General features: G+C 35.8%; 1 protein-coding gene across 4 annotated transcripts in view; it reads left to right on the top strand.

Annotated features, from left to right (window-relative positions):
- Nucleotides 1-25,230, top strand: part of CERT1 (ceramide transporter 1) — a 101,233-nt gene that overhangs the window by 16,091 nt on the left and 59,912 nt on the right. For all 4 annotated transcript variants that reach the window (XM_069492845.1, XM_069492844.1, XM_069492846.1 and 1 more), the window contains exon 3: nucleotides 20,081-20,197. In XM_069492845.1, coding sequence (XP_069348946.1) covers nucleotides 20,081-20,197 — 117 coding nt within the window. The remainder of the gene's footprint in view (nucleotides 1-20,080; nucleotides 20,198-25,230) is intronic.

Below are 25,230 nucleotides of genomic sequence, written 5' to 3'. Positions count from 1 at the left end.
CTTTTTTTTTTTTTTTTTTTTTTTTTGAGACAGAGTCTCACTCTGTTGCCCAGGCTAGAGTGAGTGCCGTGGCGTCAGCCTAGCTCACAGCAACCTCAAACTCCTGAGCTCAAGCGATCCTCCTGTCTCAGCCTCCCGAGTAGCTGGGACTACAGGCATGCACCACCATGCCCGGCTAATTTTTTCTCTATATATTTTTAGCTGTCCATATAATTTCTTTCTATTTTTAGTAGAGATGGGGTCTCGCTCTTGCTCAGGCTGGTCTCGAACTCCTGAGCTCAAACAATCCGCCCACCTCGGCCTCCCAGAGTGCTAGGATTACAGGCGTGAGCCACCGCGCCCGGCCAGATGATCTTATTTTTTAATCATAGACCACTACCAGAAAAATTTCATTTCAGGTCCTCACAGGGTTTGGCAGACATGATGGGAAGATTGCAACTTTATATTCACTAACTTTTAAATGAAATTTAGCCTTTTTTATTAGCATTATAGGCATAAATCACAGTAATATTATCAGTATCTGTGATTTTTTTCACCAACTGAAATTATGGCTATTGTTACATGACATTACCTATATTGCAGGTATCTCAAAGTATTACTACCAGCCTCTAGATGTTAATTTGTTTATATAAACTATCACATATATCTCAATAAAATTTTTTTGTTGTGAGTACTATATAATTGGTTTCCTTTATAATCTTAGGTATTTTGTTTTATACTTTTGAAAACGTTGTTCTGAAAAGGACTCTGAAGGTTTCATTAGATTTGCACCAGAGTACAGGAACCCTTACATTACAAAGGACTACAAATGCTACAAAGAATATTTTTGTAGCATTAGAAGTTTGCTTTATTTGAATCTATTATTGATATCTTCAAGTAATTTAAGATGAAAGAATTAGTATTGTATCTGAATTATAATACTAAAGTGAATTGAAGTGTAGTAGTCCTCCTTTATCCACATGGGATATGTTCGAAGACTCTTAGTGGATGCCTGAAAGAACAGATAGTACTTGTATATCCTAAGTACCCTATATATACCATGTTTTTTCCCCATACATATATATCTATGATAAAGTTTAATTGAAAAGTTAGGCACAATAGGAGATTAACAAAAATGATAAATAATAAAATAGAACAATTGTAATAATATAGTATAATAAAAGGTATGTAAATACTGTCTCTTTCTCTCAAAATATCTTATTGGGTAGAGTCCAGCCTTTATTTGAGAGTAAAATTTAAAAGCAAAGTTTTAGTTTATGTACAGTATCCAAGAGTTGAGGTAAAAATAAGAGTCACCTATCAAAAGGGAATGCATCATGTCAATATGAGTCAAAGTTAAATGAAATGAATTGAATAATTTCAATTTGCTTTATAATTTGCTTTCCCATATATTTTCCTGAAAGATTTGCAACTAAGGTTTATAAACAAAAGAGGAAAACAAATTGTTGAGGAATATGTTTTATAGTTACAGACCACACTGTTAATCAGACTGACCGTGTTTGGGAGTCTGTTCGTCTTAAGCTGTTAACATGTTTTTATTAAGTAGTTTTTGTTATTTTAATATCTTTTATTGTAGGGTGTTCTGGGAAGGTTTCTCTGGCTAAGTATTACTATGTTTTAATGAGTTTGCCACCAAAGTTAAGAGCAATTGTAAGGCATATCCTTATTTCACAGATGTAAAAATGTAGGGGGAAAAGTTCTTATAATGGTTGAGATGAGGAATTTGAGTAGAAATCTAAAGGAGGAAAAGGAATGAGCCATGCCATTTAGGGGAAGAGGAGGCCAAGTAAGAAGGAATAGCAGTTGTAAAGGCTATCCAAGACTAGTTGAAGAAGGCCACTGTGGCTGGAGTGGAGCTGACAGGGACAAAGTAATAGGAAAAGAAAGCAAAGAGGTGATGGGGCCTGATTGTGTAAAGCCTTATGGGTCATTATAAGGACTTTGACTTTTATGCTCAGTGAGATGGGGTGATATTGGGTGGCTTGAGCAGAGGAGTGATTTGATCCTTGCAATAGGATCACTTTGGCTGCTGTGTTAGGAACAGATTGTAGGAGGCAGGGACAGAAGCAGGAAAACAGAATCAGACAGCCTTCAAAGACTATTGCAAATAATTCAGATGAGAGATGATGGTGGCTTGGACCAGAGTTGTATTGGTAGAGATTATAAGAAGCAATTGGACTCTGGATTTATTTCGAAGGTAGAACTGATAAGATTTGCAGATTTGCTCATGGATTCTATGGAGTATGAGATAAGTGAGTCAGATGATTCAGGTCTAAGCAACTGGTCATTACCATTTACAGAATTATGCAAGCCTGAAGGAGAAGTTTGGGAAGGAAAATCAGATGATCAGTTTTGGATTATGTTGAGAAGCCTGTTGGGCATTCAAGAGAGGATGATAGAGATGGCAACTGAGTAAAAGTCTGGAGGCCAGAGAGGAAGGCCCAGTTAGAGTTATGTGTGTGTGCAAAAATTATCATTGTATCATTGACTATTTCTTCAGAATTCCTTTTTTCCCCCCCGTGTGTTTAGTCTTTGATTTTAACATTAGGTGTTTTCCCTAAATGTCTGATGAGGCCAGGCATGGTGGCTCACGCCTGTAATCCTAGCACTCTGGGACGCCGAGGTGGGTGGATTGTTTGAGCTCAGGAGTTGGAGACCAGCCTGAGCAAGAGTGAGACCCCGTCTCTACTAAAAATAAAAAAAAAATTAGGTGGGTGTGGTGGCACATGCCTGTAGTCCCAGTTACACTTGGGAGGCTGAGGCAGTAGGATTGCTTGAGCCCTCTTTAAGAGTTTCCGGTTGCTATGAGCTAGTCTGACGCAATGGCACTCTAGCTGGGGCAACAGAGTGAGACTCTGTCTCAAAAAAAAAAAAAAAAAAAAAGTCTGATGAATTTTGGCTCCACTTAACAATGGGATGTAAGAAGAGATTAAGCAGCTGGCTTTCAGAGAGAACTATTGTGAGGAAAGAAAGAATAGAGTTGACTAATGATGTCTTTTTATGTGTCATTTTGTTTTTTAACTTTTTATTTTAAAATAATTTCACACAGAAAAGTTGCAAGAATAATGTAGGTAACTCCTGTAAGTACCCAGAGCCACCAATATTTTAAGTTTACATTTCTTTTACTATTCTCCTCCTCTACACACACCTCCCCCCATTTTTTCTGAGTCATTTGAGAATGGGTTGCATACATCATATGTCTTTTCCCTTTTAGTACTTAAATGTGTAGTTTCTAAGGACAAAGATATTCTCTTAGGTAATCATACTATAACTATCAATTCAGGACATTTTATATAATATCTTTTTTTTCAAAACTTAGAAATAACAAATTTATTGCTCACAGTTCTGGAGACTGTAAAGTCCAAGATCAAGGCACCAGCAGATTCAGTGTCTGTTGAGGGCTTGTGCTCTCCTTCAAAGATGGCATCTTCTTGCTGTGTCTTAAGATGGCAGAAGGGCTATAATACCTTTTTCTAATCTACAGTCTATATTTCAGTTTTATCAGTTGTTCCAATGATGACCTTGATAGCATATTTTTCCTCTACAGTACAAAATCCGGTCCAGAACATATATTGCGTTTAGTTGTCCTGTCTCTTTCTTTTAATCTAGAGCAATTTCTTACCTTCTTTGTCTGGTATTACATTGATATTTTTGAAGAAATACAGGCCAGTTATTTCATATAATGTTCTTCATTTGGAGTTTGTCTGATGTTTCTTTGTGATTAGGTTGTATATCCTCGGCAGAATATTACTTAAGTGATGTATTTTTCTTATGATATCTCATCAGAGACACAGTGTCTACCCCTCATTTGACATTAATTTCAGTCATCCAGACCAAGGGCCAAGGGATTGCCCAGATTTTCTGCTGTGTAGTTACTGTTTCTCCTTGATACTAGAGTATAAGCATTGTGGGAAGACATTTTAAGACCACGTAAAAATCCTATTCCTCATCAGACTTTTCTCTTTGATTTAGCAATTATTTATGCTTGTCCCGTCCAGTCTGCTTTTATAATGATTGCAAAATGGTGATTTTCCAACTCTGCAAACTTCTTCAACGTTTATCAGCCAACATTTTACTTTAAAAAAAAAAAAAAAAAAAACTCAGTCTGCTTTTCGTCCCATTTGATAACATAGGGAACTTACCTGTTCCTGCTTTATTGAATGGATTATAATCTATTGCTGTACTTACATATTTTGATGATCAAATTGTCCTAAATTTGGCTCATAGAAGTCCCTTCAAGCTGGTTCCTTTGTCCTTTTGACATGCCCTCATGACGCCCCTCCCCACCTTTTTTAAATTTAGTTCCTAAAGCACTTGCTTACTTTCAGGCTTCAAGTTTTACAGGTTCATTTTATATCTTCCCTGCCCAGGCCTGGAATCAACCATTTCTCTGAGGATCTTTGCTTCCTTTGTGGGGAGGGGGGGGTGTAGAGTCTTACTACTCAATTATGAACTTTGCCTTGATCTTCCTCTTTTAAACCCTTTTCCTCAGTTTTCCTTGATAGCCCTTGGTTTAGGGCTTCTTTCAATTCAGCATATGAAAATAGAAAACTGCTAGTGTCTAGTCTTCTGCTAGAATGGTAATTTGGCTATTTTTAGGAATGATGTCTAAGCAGACTAATTGCTTCTTACTTTTAATCAGTTCTTCTGTTTATAGCTTCAGAGGAACCTAGAGCTTGAAATTGCCAATTCTCATTCGTTTTATTCTTTCTACGGTTCTTTGGCACAAATAAGCTTGGTCTGTCCTCTCCCAGTAGACACTTAGGTTTCCCTAGTCACCTGAGACATCTCAATTTGCTCATCTGCTTTTCAGTATCTAAAATTTGATTGAAATCTCTTTTGTTGTCCTCCTCTTACCTATTTTTCTTCTAGTTTAATGCCTTTCCTTATCATTTAAGTGAGGTTTGGTAAGTAAGTAAAGGTGAATTGATTCATTCTACTATATTTACCCACAAGTCCTACATGTTTTTACAATGAACTTCTTGTCCTTTAACAAAAGTATTATGTATGATTTAGAAAAAATATGGGCAAGCAAATGAAGAAAATTAGCTCTAATCATACAATTTAGAGGTAGTTACTATTAATCTTTGATGTAATTTTTTTATATCCACAAACTTGTTTATTAAAATGGCTTATAATATTTCATGGAGTAGTTGTCCTATTAGGCTTTGTTTTAGTAAATATCTTACTACACCTTTACTCTTATTGAACTAGCCTTCTATGAACTTAATCTATGTTATATATCATTATGGTCAAGGCATGGGGAATAAGCAGTAAGGTAATCACAGAAACTCAGAAATTTTTAGAAATAGCCTAAGAGATTTTAAAGACTATACCAGAGGAGCTTTTGTTAGTATTATAGTTCAGGTTGAGTTGGATGTAGTTTCATGGAAACACAACTGGGAGAGTATGAAACTTAACCAATTATATAAAAAATGGGCTATAACTCCAGCCTGGACAACATAATGAGACCTCATCTCTAAAAAAAATAAATGAAAACATTAGCCAAGCATGTACTCCCAGCTAGTTGGAAAGCTGCGGTGGGAGGATCCCTTAAGCTCAGGAGTTCAAAGCTGCAGTGAGCTATGATCACGCCACTGCGCTTAATCCTGGGTGACAGAGCAAGACCCTGTCTCTGAAAGAAAAAAAAAATTTTAAAAAGGACCATTACCGTGTCACATATAGACTTTCAGAGTGCTCTGTATTCAGCCCTAGCTGTACCCTTGATTTAATGGATCAGAAAAAGCTAAGTAAGGGGAAAGTCAATAAGCAGTATCAAAATGAGTCTCACAAACCAAGGCATTTGGAAGTTTACTTACAAAGAAGGCTTACAAGGAAATACAGACTTAGAAGAACCAGCTCCCCAAGTAAAAATGCTATCAGTGTTTAAAGGGGGAAAATAAGATTCAAGAGTTTACAGCTAGTTTTTTCATAGTAGGAGAAAACAGCAGTTTTTCATATTTTTCATATAATTATCATATCTGCAAAGATCATCACATATCTTCATATGGCACCTTTGTAGAAGTCAAGGATAAAGTGGTTTATGTGGAGTCAGAAGTTATAGGAAAGGCCTGAGGTTTTATTTATTTGGGGGACTTTAGAATTAGGTAGAGTGACTCTGGATTTTTTTTCCCCCATCTCAGGATGCAAAGTATTTTTTTCCTCTGGCTTTTGAATGTGATTAATGACACAGGTCAGGGCATCAGTTTTGCCTCCAAGGAAGGGTATTATGCATGGAAAAAGGAAAATCAAAGTATTTTTCACTCCCCTCAGTGTTTTTTAAGGTAGGAAGTACCCTGACCAGCAGATGTATTTTAGAATCCAGGCCTTACAGTTTTGATATACTCAAAAAGCTATCATTTTACTCATCTAACTACTTTTGCTCTAGTTTCTTATTGTCAAGCAGCTAAATGGGTTAGGAAGTATGTGTGAAGAGGTGGGAGTAGAAGTAGAGGTTGAAATTTTATAGTAGCAAAGGAATAGGTTCTATTGAGTCAAGACCTTAAGGAAGTAACAGAGCTAAGCAATGGACATATTTGGAGGAAAGTGTTCTAGGAAGAGGAAAGAGCAAGTATAGAGACCCTAAGGTAGGTCAGAGGGGCATAGAGCTTTGGAGAGTATTGAAGGGCTTTGAACAGAGGAGTGCGACATGATTTGATTTTCCTTTAACAATCAATTCTGTTATATATACTAAATATATGATGTGAAGAAAACAATATCAAGATTTCTGTGTTCTTAGTCTTGATAGAGTTTGGATACAGTTTTCTGAAGCCCAGTGTTAAAAATTGGAATCAAGAAGAATACTACCTCTTTAACTTAGCATTTAATACATGTGCAACTTAAAATGCTTTATATTGCCAGATTATCTTATTTATATATTTTTTCCACTTGTGTTTGTGTTTTTGTGTTAAATAAACAGGAATACCCTGTAGTGTAGGTTGATATAGACAAGTTTTAGAGAAGGTTATGCTGTTTCAAAGCTAAATTTGTGGTTTTTTTTAAAAAAAAAACCCTGATATTATTTTCCCATTGATGAATTATGAAAGTTTTTAAAATATATAGCTAACATTTGAGTGCTTTTGCTGCGTCAAACATTGTTCAAAATGCTTTCCACATTTCCGTATACAAAATGTATATTATCACATATAATCCTCTCAACAATTTAGTGAAATGAGTGTTATTAATACCCACACTTTCATAGATAAGGAGGTGAGAATTAAGAGAGTTTAAGTAATTTACCTAAGGTCACAAGAGACTATCTGCCATCCTTGATCTCCGATAGGCTGAAATTAACATACAATAGAGTTCTATTTATTGGTATACACCAGCCATTCCATGAACAGCTCAGTTGGTAATTGTTGAAAGAAAATTAGATCATAGTAAGCCCCCAAAGAGGAAAACAGATATCTGAAAGAGCAGACGTTTGGCAAGTTTAAGAAAATGGACCTCATGCACAGTATAATTTTCAAAGGATATATTAATCTGTTGGTTTTTCACCCTGTTTTGTGAAAATACCTCAGGAGCCATTTGGTTACAGTGGCAGTGATCTTGAGGGGAAAAGAAAGCTGGAAGGTTCTTCTTTTCTTCCCTCATTCCCGTAGGTTTTTTTTTTTTTTTTTTTTTTTTTATGTAGGTATTACAATTAAGATTTGGTGGGGTGGGGCAGCAATGGACAGTCTTCTATCACTTTAAATAAAAGTTGGGAAAATACTGCACTAAGTTTGGTGCTGCTAGCCACTAAAAGTCTTCTGACTCTCCTTATTTTGCTTCCATGCTGAAACTTTCATATCATCATTTGATTTTTCTGGGTAGAATTCTTAAAGAAACACATTTACCAGAAATTTGAAATGTCTATGTATTAATATCATGTCATTTGTTCTTCACTATAAATCATTAAGTTGTCAGTATTGTATGTTTGTTGATAAATGCCTAAATTTCTTATAAGCATTGTTGCTTAGACTTAGTTTCCCTATCTGGGGCACTGACAATAATCTAGTTTCTAGAATTGCAAAGCAATGTTCTCATTTCTTGTGGGAATTTTCCCAAGATGATACCATCTATGTTAGGTTCTGAATATAGCCAGTTGGCCTCCTTTAATACCTCAGTTCTCATTGTGTCATCAGCCTGCACCATGATAATAATCTCATGTAGTCTATTAGGAGTGGCTCAACCACAGTAAGGCTAAATTCAATATTCTTCAGATAGGATTAATGCCTAAAGTCATTCATTTTTAACTGATTTCCATGATACACTAAGAGAACAACTTTTCTACTGGATTAAACTATAGGTTCTATTATCAAGTATTTTCATTGCCATTTTATTTGAGGAAGCTATATAACGGTAAGATTGAGAACCAGCCATTTCTTCTTTTAAAGTAAAATTATTTTTTTACATTTTAAAAAATTAATTTTTTAAAGTGACATACAAAATTATATGTATTTATCATGTGCATTATGTTTTGAAGTATGTATACATTGTGAAATGATTAAATCTAGCTAACAAATTGCATTACCTCACATAGTTAACCATTTTTGTGGTAAGAATACTTGATATCCACTCTCTTAGCATTTTTGAGGAATGTAATATATCTCATTAACTGTAGTCACCATGTTGTACAATAGATCTCTTTAACTTATTCCTCTTATGTAACTGTAAATATGTATCCTTTAACCAACATCTCCCCTCTCCTGCCTCCCCACTAACCACACAGACTTGGTTAACCACTATTCTGTTCTCTACTTCTATGAGATCAACTTTCTTAAGATTGTATATGCAAGGAACATCATGCAATATTTGTCTTTCTGTGCCTGACTTATTTTATTACCAAAAGTTCGGCACTGGTCCCAGTGGCTGCTCAGAAGAACAAGGGCAAGTGGTTTCAGGAGAAGGAAAGGGGAGTTTATTAATTTGCTGGCAAATGAGGAGGATGGGAGACTCTCCTCTTAAAGTACCATACCATTGTCCTAACTATAAGCAGAAATACAAAGCTTTTAAAGGGAGTATTTTCAGCATCAGACTATTGCTGTTTAACTAGAGTTGATGGTTCTGAAACTACAGTTGATGGTTCTGATCCGTCCCGTCTGTGAAGATAATCTCATGACTTCTGATGTCCACCCAGGACAATTTAGTTGAGCCATCTTCCGTGGTACAAGAAACAAAGGACACTCCCCTGCCCTTTTGATTAGTGGCCTCCAGCAGGGATGTAGGTTGTAATTCAAAAAAAAGAGTGGGGGCAGTTTTAAAGAGACAACTCATAAAACATTTTACCTTTTTTTAGGCCGTTCCCTTTGTTACATAGTCCCTACTGTCAATTTTACCCTTCCATATTTATGGGAGGAGAGTGACATAGCACTTTGAATACATCATCCCACTTCCTCCTGGCCCATAATATTTCTGCTGAGAAGTCTGCTGATAGGTGTAATTGTACATTATTTGGTTTTTTTCTCTTGCTGCTTTGAAAACTCTTTCCTTTTCTTTGATCTTTGATGATTTGATTATAGTATGTTTTGGCTTAGTCTTATTTGGATTGAATCTGATTGGTGACTTCTGACCTTTCTCTACCTAGATATTTATATCTTCTTCAGTTTGGGGAAGTTTTTTGCTATTATTTCTTTAAATAATGAGTCTACTCCTTTGTCTTTCTCTACTGCCTGTTGAACTCTAATGACTTGAAAATTTGCTCTTTTAATGCTTTCTCATAAATCCTGTAAGCTTTCTTCATTCCTTTCAATTCTTCTTTTTTTCTCCTGACCATATGCTTTCAGATAACCTACTTTCAAGGTCACAGATTACTTCTTCTGCTTGATCATTTCTGTTACTGATGTTCCTTGTTGCATTTTTTATTTCTCTTATTGTGTTTTTCAGCTCCAGGATTTCTATTTGATTTTTTATTACCATTATTTCAGTCTCTCTGTTTAATTTTTCATTCTGGCCACGTATACTTTATTTTGTTCAATGTTTCCATGTATTTTCGTGATGTTCCCTGAGCTTCCTTTAAAAAGCAATTTTGAATTTTTTGTCAAGCAGTTCATATGTCTCCATCTCTTTAATAGTCAATCACTGGCACTTTATTTTGTCCATATGATAGTGTCATCTTTCCCTGATCTTGATCCTCACGGTCGAGCATCTGTGTCTATACATTGAAGAAGTAGGTACTTATGTCAGTTTTTGCTATCTGGTTTTGTCTGGGAACACTTTTCAGCAGTAAGCCTATCTGCAGATTCTGGGCAGGTCATCTGGTGTGATGCCTAAGCCTGTGACCACTGCCATCATTGCAGAGCTATGGAGCACCCTGCTCCCAAAGGCACTATGGTTGGCACAACAACAGGCTGGAATTCTCTGGCCATCAAGGGTAGGACAGCGCTGGGTTGCACCTAAAGCCCGTGGTCACTAAGGCCTGCCTGTCCCTGAGCTTTGACCAAAATCCAAGGCTGTTGTAGTCAGCCAGCATTGTTATAGGCCAGAGATTGGGTCCATTTTACAGGGGCTACAGGTTCCCACCTAGGGCTGGGGTAGCTCAGGGCCTCAGTCCATGAGTACCAACTAGATTCAGGGACAATGGGAGTCTTCCCAGTGCTAGATTTTACTATGGCAGGCCTGGTGTTGGGGACCAAGGGAAGGTCCTACACTCACTTCCCTCTCTTTTGTTCAAGCAGATGGTATCTCACTCTACACTGTGCTGCTTTGGAGTTGGGCTAGGGGGTGGCATGGGTACTGTAAAACTGTCCTCTCTACCCTCTTGAGTGCATCTTTTCTTGTTATGCTATAACCAGGTACTGTGATCTTTCACTTGGTTTTCTTAACTGTTTTGAAGGTATTTTTGTGCATGGGTAATTCAAATTGATGTTTCTCCAGAAGGTTGATCACTGGAGAGTTTGCCTTCTTGCTCCATCTTCTTATAACATTAATTTTTTTTCCTTATAAAAGTAATGCAGTCCATTATCAAACACTTAGAAAATATAGAAAAGTCTAATGGAGAAAACTACAGTTAATTTCAACACTTTATACATTTTGATGACTTTTTTAATTTTTCACTTAAAACTTTTTAAAAATTTTGAAATAATTATATTAATATATTCTCAGGAACTTGCAAAAACAGAATACAGGGGTTCCATGTACCCTTCATCCAGTTTCCATCTATGGTTTGATCTTACGTAGCTATAGTAAAATATCAAAACCAGGGAATTGACATTGATACAACTCATAGACGTTAATTCACATTTTACCAGTTTTACATGTATTTGTGTGTATGTGTAGTTCTATGCAGTTTTATCACTTGCTTAGATTCTTGTAACCACCATCACAATCAAATTACAGAACTGTTCTATTACCTGAGAGATAACTCATGCTACCTTTTTAGAGTCACAACCCTCTCCCTCCAGCCTACTCCCTAACCACCACTGGAAACCACTAATCGGTCCTCTAGTTCTATAATTTTATTATCTTGAGGATTTTATAGGATTTTGTATCTATGGAATCATATAGTGTAAAGCCTTTTGAGATTGGCTTATTTATACTCAGCATAATTTCCTTGAGATCCATCAAGTTATTGAGTATATCAATTGTTTGTTTCTTTTTATTGCTAACTAGTATTCAATCTATGTACCACATAGATTTAGGCACTTAACAGTTGAAGGACATTTGGTGGTTTCCAACTTTGGCCTATTACAAATAAGGCTGAATAAAGCTGTTATGGACATGTATTTGCATGTTTTTGTGTGGACATTAGTTTTCTGAATTTTATTCTCAGTATTCAATAAACAAATATTTTTCAATGTCAGTTACTGTGCTAATGCTTAGATTATACTGGTGTACAAAACAGTGTTTCTGTTCTTTTGGGCTTACAGTCTAGTGGGGTAGACAGTCTTTAATCACATATGTGTTTATAGATACAGACTAAAGTGTTGTTGAGACAACAGCGTGATTAGAGTTACATTGTACATATATAGTATATAATCTCTTTATTTTCTTCCCACTTAAGTTGTTAAATTAAATTTCCAAATTTCAAAAACTTTTTTTAAATGGTGATATGATGTTCTATGAAATCAGTATTTGGCATTTTTCAGACTGATTATTGTATCAGTCAGAGGTTCACTTAGAACCAGAAGCGACCTTAGGTATTTGACCAAAAAGTGTTTAATATAGGAAATTGTTAAAAGTCAAGGCAGAAGTGGAAAGATAAAAGAAAAACATTGAGGTAATACAGAGATAATAACTGCAAGAATCAGCTTCTATTTCTTAGCCTAGAGAAACAAAGGGAAGAGGTTGGAGTTATCAGATCCTAGAAGTCTGGAGCCAGAGCTCTGCAGAGTTGGGACTGAGACCACTGAAGAAAAGGTGCTGCCCACTGGTACTTTTACCATTACCTCAGGAGCCTCGTGGCATGAGGCTTAAACCTTTGAGTTGAAAGGGCTGCCTGGCTAGTGAGTATTTCTGAAACTAAGAAAGGGTCTCTTTGGAACTGAGACTCAGATAGAGAGGGTCTGTCTTATCTGCTGTTGTTATCTCAGAAGCTTAGAGGAGATGCCTTGTGCAACTGGGTCTCAGACATCTAGAAGGGGTATTATACCCAGTGTAACTGGTACTAATATCTCAGTAATCTGGAAAGGGAATGTTACGGAGCTACACCTTACGTATCTAACAAGTGGCCCCCTTGCATAGCTGGTACTGGTACCTCTGAGGTAGCTAGATGAAGCTGGTTCAGGGAATTTTAAAAGAGGCTAAAGGGTGGAGCTGACTGCCACTGGCAGGGCTGAGGACTTTTGCCGGGTAGATGCTGGTGGAAACAGTATGCAAACAGAAAAGCACAAGTTCTGTCTTCTTCCTGGCTTCTAGTCTCCATCTAGTGCCCAATATTGGCAGAATCTAACAAAGGAGGCTGACAAAGGAGACATGTAGTTTGCAGCATCCTGGTTCCAGTAGCACAAAACAGTATAGAAGGGTTGATTTAAGAGAGGTAATAGGTTAGTAAGTGGCAGGCTTGTCATCAAAAATCCATTTTTTTCTTTTTTTTGCTTTTGAGGAATTCCCTCAATAGAAGGTCTCCTACACATAATTTATAAAGGCCAGATACTTAATTTCTTATCCCATCCCACCATCTCCCTTCTTGTCAACTCCCCTTAGTTAGCTTATGGGTATGTGAATTGGGCCTGACCAATTAGACTGCTGTTCTACTGTCCTTCACTACCCCCACACCCCTTTGTTTCCCTCTCCAGGCTTACTTTGATTCTGGAACAGGACCATCCAAAAAAGTAGGGATGGGAAGTTTTTCTTCTGATAGTGCTCGCACCAGCAACATCCAGTCTCTAGTAGCAGCAGTACCAACAGTGGCTTACAGGTTCAGAAGCGGAAGCAACCCTGTCCATACAAATGGCACCTGTGGTGCCGTCTCAGCAGGGGTTTTGTTGTCTAGCCTCCCCTGGCTCCTTTCCATTTTCTGTCCTTAATTCTTTGTGTTTCTTAGCAATGTGAGCTGCCTGATAACTTCTAAGTGAATTCCTTTTTTTTCTTAAGTTAGCAAGAATCAACTTCTGTAGCTTATAATTTAGAGCACTGATTGATTCATGTTGTTTGAATTTAATAGGATTTATTTAACTCTCTTCTTGTTGGACAAAGAAATTTTAATGCTTCATGTTTATATGTAAAAAAAAAAAAGTTACATGCTAGACTTAGGTAATTATAAGTCTTTGACCTTCACAAGTGTTTGGCAGAATATTTGAAAATTATCAGATATCCTACTATTAGGGTAGAGTAAGGGTCAAATCTCTATTGTGGTGGTGGCTCTAGGTGTCTGTAACTTCAACAGAAAAACCAGCCAACCATCTTTCTGACTGGCAGAATCTGGGAAAGTTACATGGTACAAGCAGGGCTGCTGGAAAATGAGGTGAGAACTCATAAAGGAGACAACCAGAGAAGGGGAACTCAAACTTATATGGACCCAAGTCTCTGGTTGACTCCTGAACCACGGGTCTGTGTGCCAGACTGAAAGCAGTCTGAACTGTGATCTCGGTTACTATCCATTGTGGAGGAGATGTGGGGGAACTAAAATTCCTTTAAAAAAAAAAAAAAAAAAACCTGCCGTCTTTTCAGTTGTAGGAACTAAGCAAAGGAACCTAGATAGTGGGGTGATAATACTGAAATAGAGAGCGAGACAAGGACAACCTCAAATTCTGAGTATAAAACTTTGCCCAAATCTTCACCCGATCTGAGGGCAACTATGTGAGCAGGCTGGACTGAAAGCAGTCTTTCACATGACACCATTGATGATTTGAGTATAAGCCAATGAATTGCCAGCTAAAACAGAAACAGTATTTTTCAGGGCAACGTAACAGAATCCAGAGTTCACAACCTAACATTCACAATGTCTACCATCAACCCAAAATTACTTAACATGTAAAGAGGCAGGAAATTGCATCACATTTTCAAGGGAAAAGACCTGAACAAATGCCAAACTCAAGATGAACCAAATGTTAGAATTATCTGGCAAGGATTTTAAAGCAATTGTTATGATTACTTTCAGTGAGGTAAAAGAAAATAATGCTTATGATGAATGAAAAAATAGTCTATTTTAGCAGAGAAAATGAAAATATAAAAAACAATGAGAATTTTAAAACTGAAAAGAATTATCTCTGAAATAAAAAACATTCACATAATGGGATTTATGGCAGATAGAGCTGACAGAAAATAATCAGAATTTTGTCTATAGATCAAAAGAAGTTATTCGTTCTTTACAACAGAGAGATTTTGGTTTTGTTTTTAACAGAACCTTAGGGATCTATAAGCTCAGTATTGTCTTTTTTTTTTTTTTTTTTTTTTTTTGAGACAGAGTCTTACTCTGTTGCCTGGGCTAGAGTGCTGTGGCGTCAGCCTAGTTCACAGCAACCTCAAACTCCTGGGCTCAAGTGATCCTCCTGCCTCAGCCTCCCGAGTAGCTGGGATTACAGGCATGTACCACCATGCCTGGCTAATTTTTTCTATATATATTTTTAGATGTCTATATAATTTTTTTCTATTTTTAGTAGAGTCGGGGTCTGGCTCTTGCTCAGGTTGGTCTCGAACTCCTGAGCTCAAACCATCTGCCCGCCTTGGCCTCCCAGAGTGCTAGGATTACAGGCATGAGCCACCGCGCCCGGCCAGTTAAGATAGTACATCTTACCACGTTTATCTATAGAAAATTTATGAAATCGATGCAACCTGATACTAAAATGTTGATGGAAATGTGTATATATATGAAAACTACCTAGACTAACCAAAGCCATTTTTAAAAAGAAGAGTAAAGTCTGAGCACTTACATTACCTAATTTCAAGACTGACTACTAAGAGCAATAATTAAGACAGTGTGTTGGAGTAAGAATAGACATTTAGATCAATTGAACAGAATAGAGTCCAGAAGGAAACCCAAGCAGGAATGTGGAGTAATTAGACTTTGATAGACCACTGGTGAGACTATAAAATGGTACAACTGCTTTTGGCAGTTCCATAAAATGGTTCAGCTACTTCTGACATTTCCTTAAAGTTAAATATATACCTACTATTACTAATAGGTCAAAAGAAATGAAATTTTATGTTCATATAAAGATACGAATTTTCGTAGCAAATTTATTCAGAATAGCCAAAAACTAGAAATAGCAGTCTATCGACAGGTGAATTAATAAGCAAAATATGTTATCCTCAGTATAATTCTGCTTAGCAATAAAAAGAACGAATTACTTTTTGGCTTGAGGTATCTCTGGAAAAAAGAAGAACAAACAAAAAAAAGAATGGATTACTGATAGTACAAAACATGGATGAATTTTAAAATTGTTATACTGAGTAAACACAGGCACAAAAGAGTGTGTATTATTTGATTCCATTTAAATAAAATTATTAAAAAGGCAAACTAACATATAGTGAAAGAAACCAGGTCCTTGGTTTCTTGAAGCTGGTGGCGAAGGGAAGGATGTTCTGCAGGGGAGCATGAGGAGTTTTTTGGAGGTGATGGAATTGGTAACATTTCCAGCTTGATTGTGGCAATGATTTCATGGGTTATACACAAATGAAAAAACTTACTGAATTATATACTTTGATTGTTGTATGGTAATTATATCTCAGTAAAGTTCATTAAAAATTTGGTTGACTTTCTTTGAATTTATAGCTAAGTCTTCCTACACCCTTTCCGCTGAGTTCAACCTTTTAGATAATCTTTCCATTCTACTTTTTCTCCCAGTAGAAAAATGCTCTCGGAAGCCACCTGTCATATTCCTCTAATCTAGACTTTTGGACTTTCTGCATTCTTGCTGGTATTTTAACTTACTGTCTACCTGGGAGGTCCCTTTGTTTCTCTCCTGCGTTGCGTTCTTCTTTTCCTGGGTCTCAATTGCCTCTTACCCCTCTTGATTATTACTCCCTCTTTTTGGTGAAGCTGTGTTCCAGTGCTGAAAGGTAGATTTTTCTTTATCTTCACAGTTTAGAACTTTCGTGCTGATAAAGCACCTGGGTGTGAAAACCTCAAATATCATTACTATATGCCATTTGTCTTGGATTACTTAGTCTTTTCATAGAACAATCTTCCTTACAAACAGAAGGAGAAAGTATGAGTTCTAGCCTTCTGGGTGCCGAGAAAGAGAGGGAGACCTTTAATATGAAGGATTTCTTTATCTGCTTCCCTGTCCTCTTCTCTGGGCATAGCATCCTCTACTACCCTATGCTGTATAGGAATGTCTGATTGAATCTCTCCAGGGGGCGAAGAGGGGGGACTCTAATATTATTGCATGGTGGTAGGGGGTTAGCCACAATGCTTTGTATATGTGTGCCTCTTTTGTTCCTATAAGGTTATTTTGGTAGATAGTAGATATAAATGCCATGTATTCATTTCACCTTTTGAAATATATTTTATCCTTAACAATAAATGTTGACAAGATAAAGAATGAAGCCCACCTTTATATAGATGGCTTTCTTCTGTAGCATGCATTCTCTGTAGTAGTGACACTTGGTTCTTGGAGGAATGAAACCTTAGGTAGTACAATGTTTTATGGCCCCCCAAAATTCTGTCAAACAACATCATATTCCTTAGTATTTCATTTCTGAGGAGCAGAGTGTTATATTTCAAAATGCTTGAGAAACATTATTCTATATAGCGTTTCCTGTATTCGTGAAATTAACTAACTTCACAGACTATATCTTTGTACTGATCTTCCCATGTCTCTTTTTCCTGGGCATAGTATGTCTTTCTGTTACATTTGTTCCAGTCTCATCTTTGAAAACACCAGTTAATGTATTTGCTTTATCTCCTTTGTCTTCCCATTATAATATTTCTTTTATTTTGTGCTTATCTCAAATCTGTTTACCATGCCCATGACTTTTTTAGCCTAGTTTGCTTTTTATTGTTGCTTCTGATACGGTTTTCAACTCTATTTTCTTTTTCTTACCTTTGTTAGTTAGCTTACTTTTCATCACTTGTTGCCTTAACACTTCTTTAACACTTTTTCCCCCTTAGGTCATGTCTTATATCTACCATCTCTCCATGTTTTTTTAATCTAGTTTTGGCCTTTATTGCATATTTGTTTCTTTCTAATAATTACCTGTGATTGTCAAGTCTTGGGTGAGACCCAGGAGGGGCTTGCCTAAATTACAAAATTTAAAGAAGCATTAAAAAACTAAGTAGTCAAGATAAATATTTTATTGCAATATTTTTAAATGAAATTAATGCATAATGAACAAAATACCAACATTTGAATGAAGCAATCTATACATTATATTTGGGAACGTGTGTGTTTAAGATGGTGTGAGCTCTATAATCTTCACTTCAATTTATTCTCTTAATCACATCCTTTCAACCAAATCTGTCATTTCCTTTGCCTTGAGACTTGGCTTCTGTCATTTGTTTTTACTTTGTTGGGATTTAAGACTTCTGTGTTGTTCACAGATTTTCTGTATCACTTGATAGTTGGTGCTTCTCTCTTCTATGCCACCTATTTTTCCGATTGTTGATGGTAGAAAAGGCTCCTTGTGTGCACAGAAAAGTATTTGCTAGAGAAAATAGAAAATTATGGACTATATGTGTTACTTCCTTTTTTCTAGAGCTTTAGTGAGGATATTGAACACAATACAAAATATAAAGCATATTCAAGAATAGTGGCTGGAAATATGTTGAGAGTGATCATGGAGCAGAAGTCTAATACATTGACTGCCACACTAGAAAAAAAATTTTTTTCCTTGGGACCACAGTGTTTTATTATGAAAATAGAATAAAAATTTCAAAAACAAAACAGTCCTTTCTAATTTAATGAAAAATTTGTTATCTTTTATTGTTTTCTGTGCATGAGTTGTATGCAACTTGAAAAATAGTTCTTGTGCTCCCAAGGTGAAGAGACGTGTGAGTTACGTATGCTTCACAAGGTCTCAGCCGCAAAACTAGCATGAGTTAAATACAAGTCTCATGGAAGTATCTCAAGAATGGAAAAACAAGCACCACATGTACTCACCATCAAGTTGGTATTAACTGATCAACACTTAAGTGCATATATAGTAATAAATTAATCAGATGTCGGGCAGATGGGAGGGGAGAGGGAGAGGATGGGTATATACACACCTAATGGGTGCAGGGTGCACCGTCTGGGGAATGGACACGCTGGAAGCTCTGACTCAGATGGGGCAAGGGCAATATACATAACCTAAACATTTGTACCCCCATAATATGCTGAAATAAAAAAAAAAATAACAACTCACATGGCAGTTAATGTGTTAAAAACCTCTGGGCTACTGATCATCTGCTTTAGTTTGCTTGGTTCTTCAGATAGTATATATGTTTCATTTCCTTCAAGAAGCGTCTATTCTTAATAACTAGACTTCTTAAGATTTCTGAATATTTAGTATTCAGTTAAATTTATGGTCAATATTTTCTTAATGAATGTTAAATGTCTTTTATTTCTTTCTGTATTCATAATTACTGAAGCAGGATATGCATTATCTTGTTTTTCCGTTTTGCTGCTTTTCAGCACACTCTACCTCCCACTATAGTCCTATGATACCTAGCACATAGTGATTCAGGAAATGTTTAACTTGTATCCTTTAGCCAGTCAGAATGATGATTTCTTGTCTTAATCCTAAAAGAGAAATTGTTTCATAGGCTAAAGAACACTGTGGAGTTATTTTATATTATTTTTGCTAAATAAACTGATAAAGAGATCAAAGATTGATGTTAAAGGTGTGAGAGGGTAAACACTACACAAGTACAAGATGTAGATTCTGTTCAGCAAATTTTATTGTTACGTTGACCAGAGAGGATTATTTCCCCTCCAAGGCTGAGATTGTTCACAGGAGTAGAAATTGATAGACTCTCTATTCTATCTGGAAGAAGAGATGGTAAATGTGATGTGATCTTGTCATATTTGAATTCATTTATTGGAGGAAAATCAAGCATATAAAACATTCATTTTATATATTTTTATGAAAAATCAAAAACACTAAATTAAAAAGTTGACATTTTCACTAGATGTTTGTACTTTGGTGCAGAGAGTTTCCTCTAGCTATCTCACATAGGCCTTATGTAATATGCATTTTAGTTTTGCTTTTCACTGGAAGCCTTCCTGCCTGTAACTATCAAAGACATGAAAAAGCCTAGAAGTTAATTTTAGATACTTGAAGGGAAATGTTAATACTACTTTATCAAGAATATTTTATCAAATTTAATGAAATGAAACTATTCATATTGGGAATTTACTTTTGAATAATGGGGTAAGGAAAAAGTAGTAAATGTCTTTCCTAAAACTTATTTTGGCCTTTTATAAAATTATGCTTTTGGTGGTATTCTTACTAGTTAAGCTAACATCAAAGCCTTTGATAAAAAATATTAGCTTTGAGATAGATGTCTGTAGTTTCTGAGTCAACTTACTTGTAGGAATAATGAATGACGGTTGGATTTTACTAACTGCACCCCTGTTCTCTCTTATCTGAGACATCTTCAAAGAAGTTGAGTAGATAAATAAAAAATATCAAGTGTCCCACCAGCATAGGATGAGTCTGTTTATGTTTTGCCTGTGGGGTATAACATTTCTAAGAATATAATTAGCTTTTCTTTTGATTTTCTACTTTTTCTCCACAGCCTCATGATTTTGATGAATGTCGATTTGATATTAGTGTAAATGATAGTGTTTGGTATCTTCGTGCTCAGGATCCAGATCATCGACAGCAGTGGATAGATGCCATCGAGCAGCACAAGGTAAGATCTTTAATGTTTACCTGTCCATGGGGGACTAGATGAGAGACCGGTCCTTTAAAAAAATCTTGACATGTAGCATGTATTACTGAAAAATTGAACATTACTTGGTAAAGATTAAATCAGTATGTATATAAATTTTTGAGTTGGTTTTATTTCTAAAATTTGAGTTGCACCAAGGGAATTTGCTATGGTAAATATTTTTCATTGTTAATTGAAACAAAAAAATTCCCTTTTTTATAAAATATATCTTGATTTTTATATTTAGGATTTGCTTCCTAATATCTTTTTTATGATCTAGGTAAAAGGATTTTTGAAATGACATTGGATTGTAAAACCCTAATGTTTAAAGCTTCCATGTTAATTTTTGTAGTCATTTATAACCATTTGGGTAAATTCTTAGTACAAACATTTTAAATCATTTAATCTTTGTAAATGTGAAGCTGTCTAATGATAAACCTACAGAAAATCTTTCTGATATAAATGTGTAAGCCACGTTCTTATAATTTAAAGCTAGTCTTCAATTTCTGCTATTAATAAGTCATAAATAAACTAAAGAAATATATTAATAAATCTGCATTATTAGCTAATTCGGTAATACTGTGATAAAACAAAGAATAAGGAAAATTGTAAAATTCACCATACCATTCTTGAGTGTGACTTAAGAGAACTTTGTGCTTGTTCACATACTTGTCTGTACTTGTTCATTTGTGTTTCACAAAGTTGTAGTTGAAACACCTGTTTTGGTTGTTTTTAACAGGCACGAAACACACACACACACACACACACACACACACACGAAAAACCAGTCTGGCTTGGTATTCCACAAGTGCATTCTTCTTGATATCAGTCAGGTGTTTTTCTTTCTTGGTTTATTCATTATGAGTTTTTCCCAGCCTAAAGAAAACTGACTATAATGCCTTTCTTTTCCTCTCTGTTTTGTCTTTAGTACTACTGTATGTTTAAACTTTATAACTAAATGTTTAAAACATTTTCTGAGTCTTAGTTATCTTGGTATTATTAGTTCAGAAAAGAATCTAAATATGGGGGGGAAAGTCCTGTTATTGTTCTGTTATTTAAAAGAAAGATGAGCTAGTAGTATTTCAGAATCTCAGTACTTTGGTGCCAGGCGAACCTGGATTCAACACTGTAACCTCTGCCATGTATGACATGTGTGACCTTGGGCATGCTGATTAACCTCTTAGTGTTTTTTCTCAGCTGGTAAGGGTGGCACTTCTGCTTAAAGTTGTAGTAAGGAATAAATGAGATATTAGTAATATGTGTAAAGTTACTTCCCAGAGTGACTAATATATTTTCCCATTTATGGCATAGTGGGAAAAGCAAGGGTTTTAGAATCACAACTAAATGCAGTAGATTATACCAGGTTGTTTCTGGATGAAGAGTTCTATATTCAGTGAAAGTAGCTAAATCTACATATAAGGAGAATAGCCTATTTCATGTTATTTAATAAGGGCCAGCCGTCTCAGTAATGATAGAAGGTGTTATTAAGTAGAACTAATTTCTATATGTTTAACTGAGATTACTTTTTAAAGGATTAATCAGTAATGATTTAGATTACAGGGTTAGATTTTTCTGTTTGTTTTCTTTTAATTTTGACTCTTTTTTTTAAATTTCAGAATATTATGAGAGTATAAACATTTTGATTACATATAAGGCCTTTGCCTCACCTAAGCCAGAGCTATAAGCATGCCCATCCCCCATACAGTGTACTCCTTACCCATCAGTTGTGAGTTTACCCAACCCCACCCACCCAGCACCTAATGAATACTACTTCCATGCGAGCACCTAAGTGTTGATCAGTTAGTACCAATTTGATGGTGAGTACATGTGGTGCTTGTTTTTCCATTCTTGTGATAGATAGTTCACTTTGAAGAATGGGCTCTAACTCCACCCAGGATAATATAAGAGGTGCTAGTTCACCATTGTTTTTTATGGTTGAGTAGTATTCCATGGTATACATATACCACATTTTATTAATCCACTCATGTATTGATGGGCACTTGGATTGTTTCCACATCTTTGCAATTGTGAATTGTGCTGCCATAAACATTCAAGTGCAGATGTCTTTATTGTAAAATGTCTTTTTTTCCTTTGGGTAGATGCCTAGTAGTGGGATTGCTGGGTCAAATGGTATTTCTATTTTTAGTTCTTTGAAATATCTCCAAATTTCTTTCCACAAAGGTTGTACTCATTTGCAGTGCAATGCCACCAGTGGTGTAAGAGTATTCTGGTCTCTCCCCATCCATGCCAGCATTTGTTGTTTTGGGATTTTTTGATAAAGGACATTCTGACTGGAGTTAGGTGATATCTCACTGTGTTTTGATTTGCATTTCCCTGATGATTAGAGATATTGAGCACTTTTTTATATATTTGCTGGCCATTAGTCTGTGTTCTTTGGAGAAGTTTCTGTTCATTTCCTTTGCCCATTTATTGATGGGGTTGTTTGATTTTTTTCTTGTTAATTTTCTCAAGTTCTATGTAGATTCTTGTTATCAGCCCTTTATCAGATGCGTAGCATGCAAATGTTTTCTCACATTCTGTAGGTTGTCTCTTCACTCTAATGATAGTTTCCTTGACTGTGCAGAAGCTTTTTAATTTGATCAGGTCTCCTTTATTATTTTTGTTGCTGCTGTGATTGCTTTGGGGTTCATCTTCATAAATTCTTTGTCTAGGCCTATGTCTATAAGAGTTTTCCTAACATTTTCGTTTAGAATTCTTAAGATCTCATGCCTTAGGTTTCAGTCTGTTATCCATCGTGAGTTGATTTTTGTGAGAGGTGAGAGGTGTGGATCCAGTTTCAATCTTCTGCATGTGGTTATCCAGTTTTCCCAGCACCATTTATTGAATAGAGATTCTTTTCCCCAGTGTATATTTTTGTCTGCCTTGTCAAAGATTAGATGACAATATGAGGATGGTTTTATATATGGGTTCTGAGTCCTGTTCCAAAGATCTGTATCTCTGTTCTTGTGCCAGTACCATGCTGTTTGTAGTAAAGCTTGAAGTCTGGTAGACTGATGCCTCCCAATATGTTCTTTTTGCTTAAGATTGCTTTGGCTATATGAGGTCTTCTCTGGTTCCATGTGAAGCGTAGAATTATTTTTTCTAGATCTGTAAAAAATGATGATAGTATTTTGATAGGGATTGCATTAATTCTGTAGATCACTTTAGGTGGTATGGGCATTTTAACAATCTGGATTCTACCAATCCATGAGCATGGTAGGGTTTTCCATCTGTTTACATCTTCCACAATTTCTTTTCTCAGTGTTACGTAGTTCTCACTATATAGGTCTCTTACCTCCTTAGTTAAATATAGTCCTAAATATTTAATTTTCTTTAGTGCTATTGTGAAAGGTATTGCGTCTTCGATTTGATTTTTGGCTTGACTGTTATCAGCATATATGAATGCCACTGATTTGTGTGCATTGATTTTGTATCCTGAGACTTTGTTGAATTCCTTTATCAATTCCAAGAGTCTCTTGGTTGAATCCTTGGGATTTTCTAGATGTAATATCATCAGCAAACAGTGAGAGTTTAACTCTTCTGCCCCCATTTGGACACTTAATTCCCCACTCTTGTCTGATTGCTCTGGCAAGGACTTCCAGCACTATGTTAAATAGAAGTGCAGATAGTGGGCAGCCTTGTCTGGTTCCAGTTCTAAGTGGGAATGCTTTCAATTATTCCCCGTTAAGTATGATATTGGCTGTGGACTTATCATATATGGCTTTAATAATTTTGAGCCAAAAGTTGGTTTTTTGAAAAGAGAAACAAAATTCACAGCTAGATTGACAAGAACTAGAAAGGAAAGGACTCTAATAAGCCCAATTAGAAATGAAAAAGAGAAGTCACAACAGATATCACAGAAATGAAAACATCTTTGAATACTATAAAAATCTCTATGCCCCAAAACTGCAAAACATGGAGGAAATGGACAAATTCTTAGAAATACACTACCTCTCTAGGCTCAATCAGGAAGAAATAGAATTCCTGAGCAGACCAATATCAAGCACAGAAATTGAAGCAGCAATAAAAAATCTTCCAATAAAAAATGTCCAGAACCAGATGGGTTCACAGCTGAATTTCACCAAACTTACAAAGAAAATTCTTACCTATACTACAGAAATTATTCCACAACATTGAGAAGGATGGAATCCTCCCCAACTCATTCTACGAAGTCAGTATCACCTTGATATCAAAGCCAGGAAAGGACACAACAAAAAAAGAAAACTACAGACCAGTATCCCTTATGAATATAGATGCAAAAGTTCTCAACAAAATCTTAGCAAACCGAATTCAACAGCATATCAAAAAAATAATTTATCAAGACCAGGTGAGCTTTATCCCAGAGATGCAGGGATGGTTCAACATATACAAATCTATAAATGTAATACACCATATAAATAAAAGCGAGAACAAAGACCATATGATTCTCTCAAGAGATACAGAAAAAGCATTTGACAAAATCCAGCACACTTTTATGATAAAAACTCTAAACTAAATAGGCATAATTGGGTCATACCTCAAAGATTTTTCTGTTTTACTTAAGCATATTTGATTTTGCTCACTTTCCTCAAGTCCAACCAGAACTCCTTTGCAGGGCTCCCATTTTTTATCTTTTCCTTGAGTGAAGATGAATTCATGAAGCATACATTTTTCTTCTATATTGTTGATTTCTTTGTATCTTTGAACAATGGATAGATATAATCTTTGGGTCTCTTTCACAGTAGTGGTGGGACTTAAGCTGAGATAACAGATTTTTGGTGGTTTTAAGTTCTTGGAAAAAATATTCAACTGGAGGGTTGCAAATACATTTTACAAACTTTTCCTTTATTTCTAAAGATAGTTTATTCCTAGAAAAGGAGAAATATACTGTACAGAAGTAAAATATGCATGTCAACTGAGCAGCATATCAGTGAATAGAATTGAATATGAATTCTATAAAATAATTTTTAGTTATTAACATATAGGGAGAAATTTCAAATGCTGTCACAAAACATAATCAGCAAAGTTTTCATTTT

Source organism: Eulemur rufifrons, chromosome 17, assembly GCF_041146395.1.
Source record: "Eulemur rufifrons isolate Redbay chromosome 17, OSU_ERuf_1, whole genome shotgun sequence".
In the NCBI taxonomy this organism is placed as follows: domain Eukaryota; kingdom Metazoa; phylum Chordata; class Mammalia; order Primates; family Lemuridae; genus Eulemur; species Eulemur rufifrons.
The sequence above is the reverse complement of the archived record's forward strand: the minus strand, read 5'-3'. Positions and strand labels throughout refer to the sequence as shown.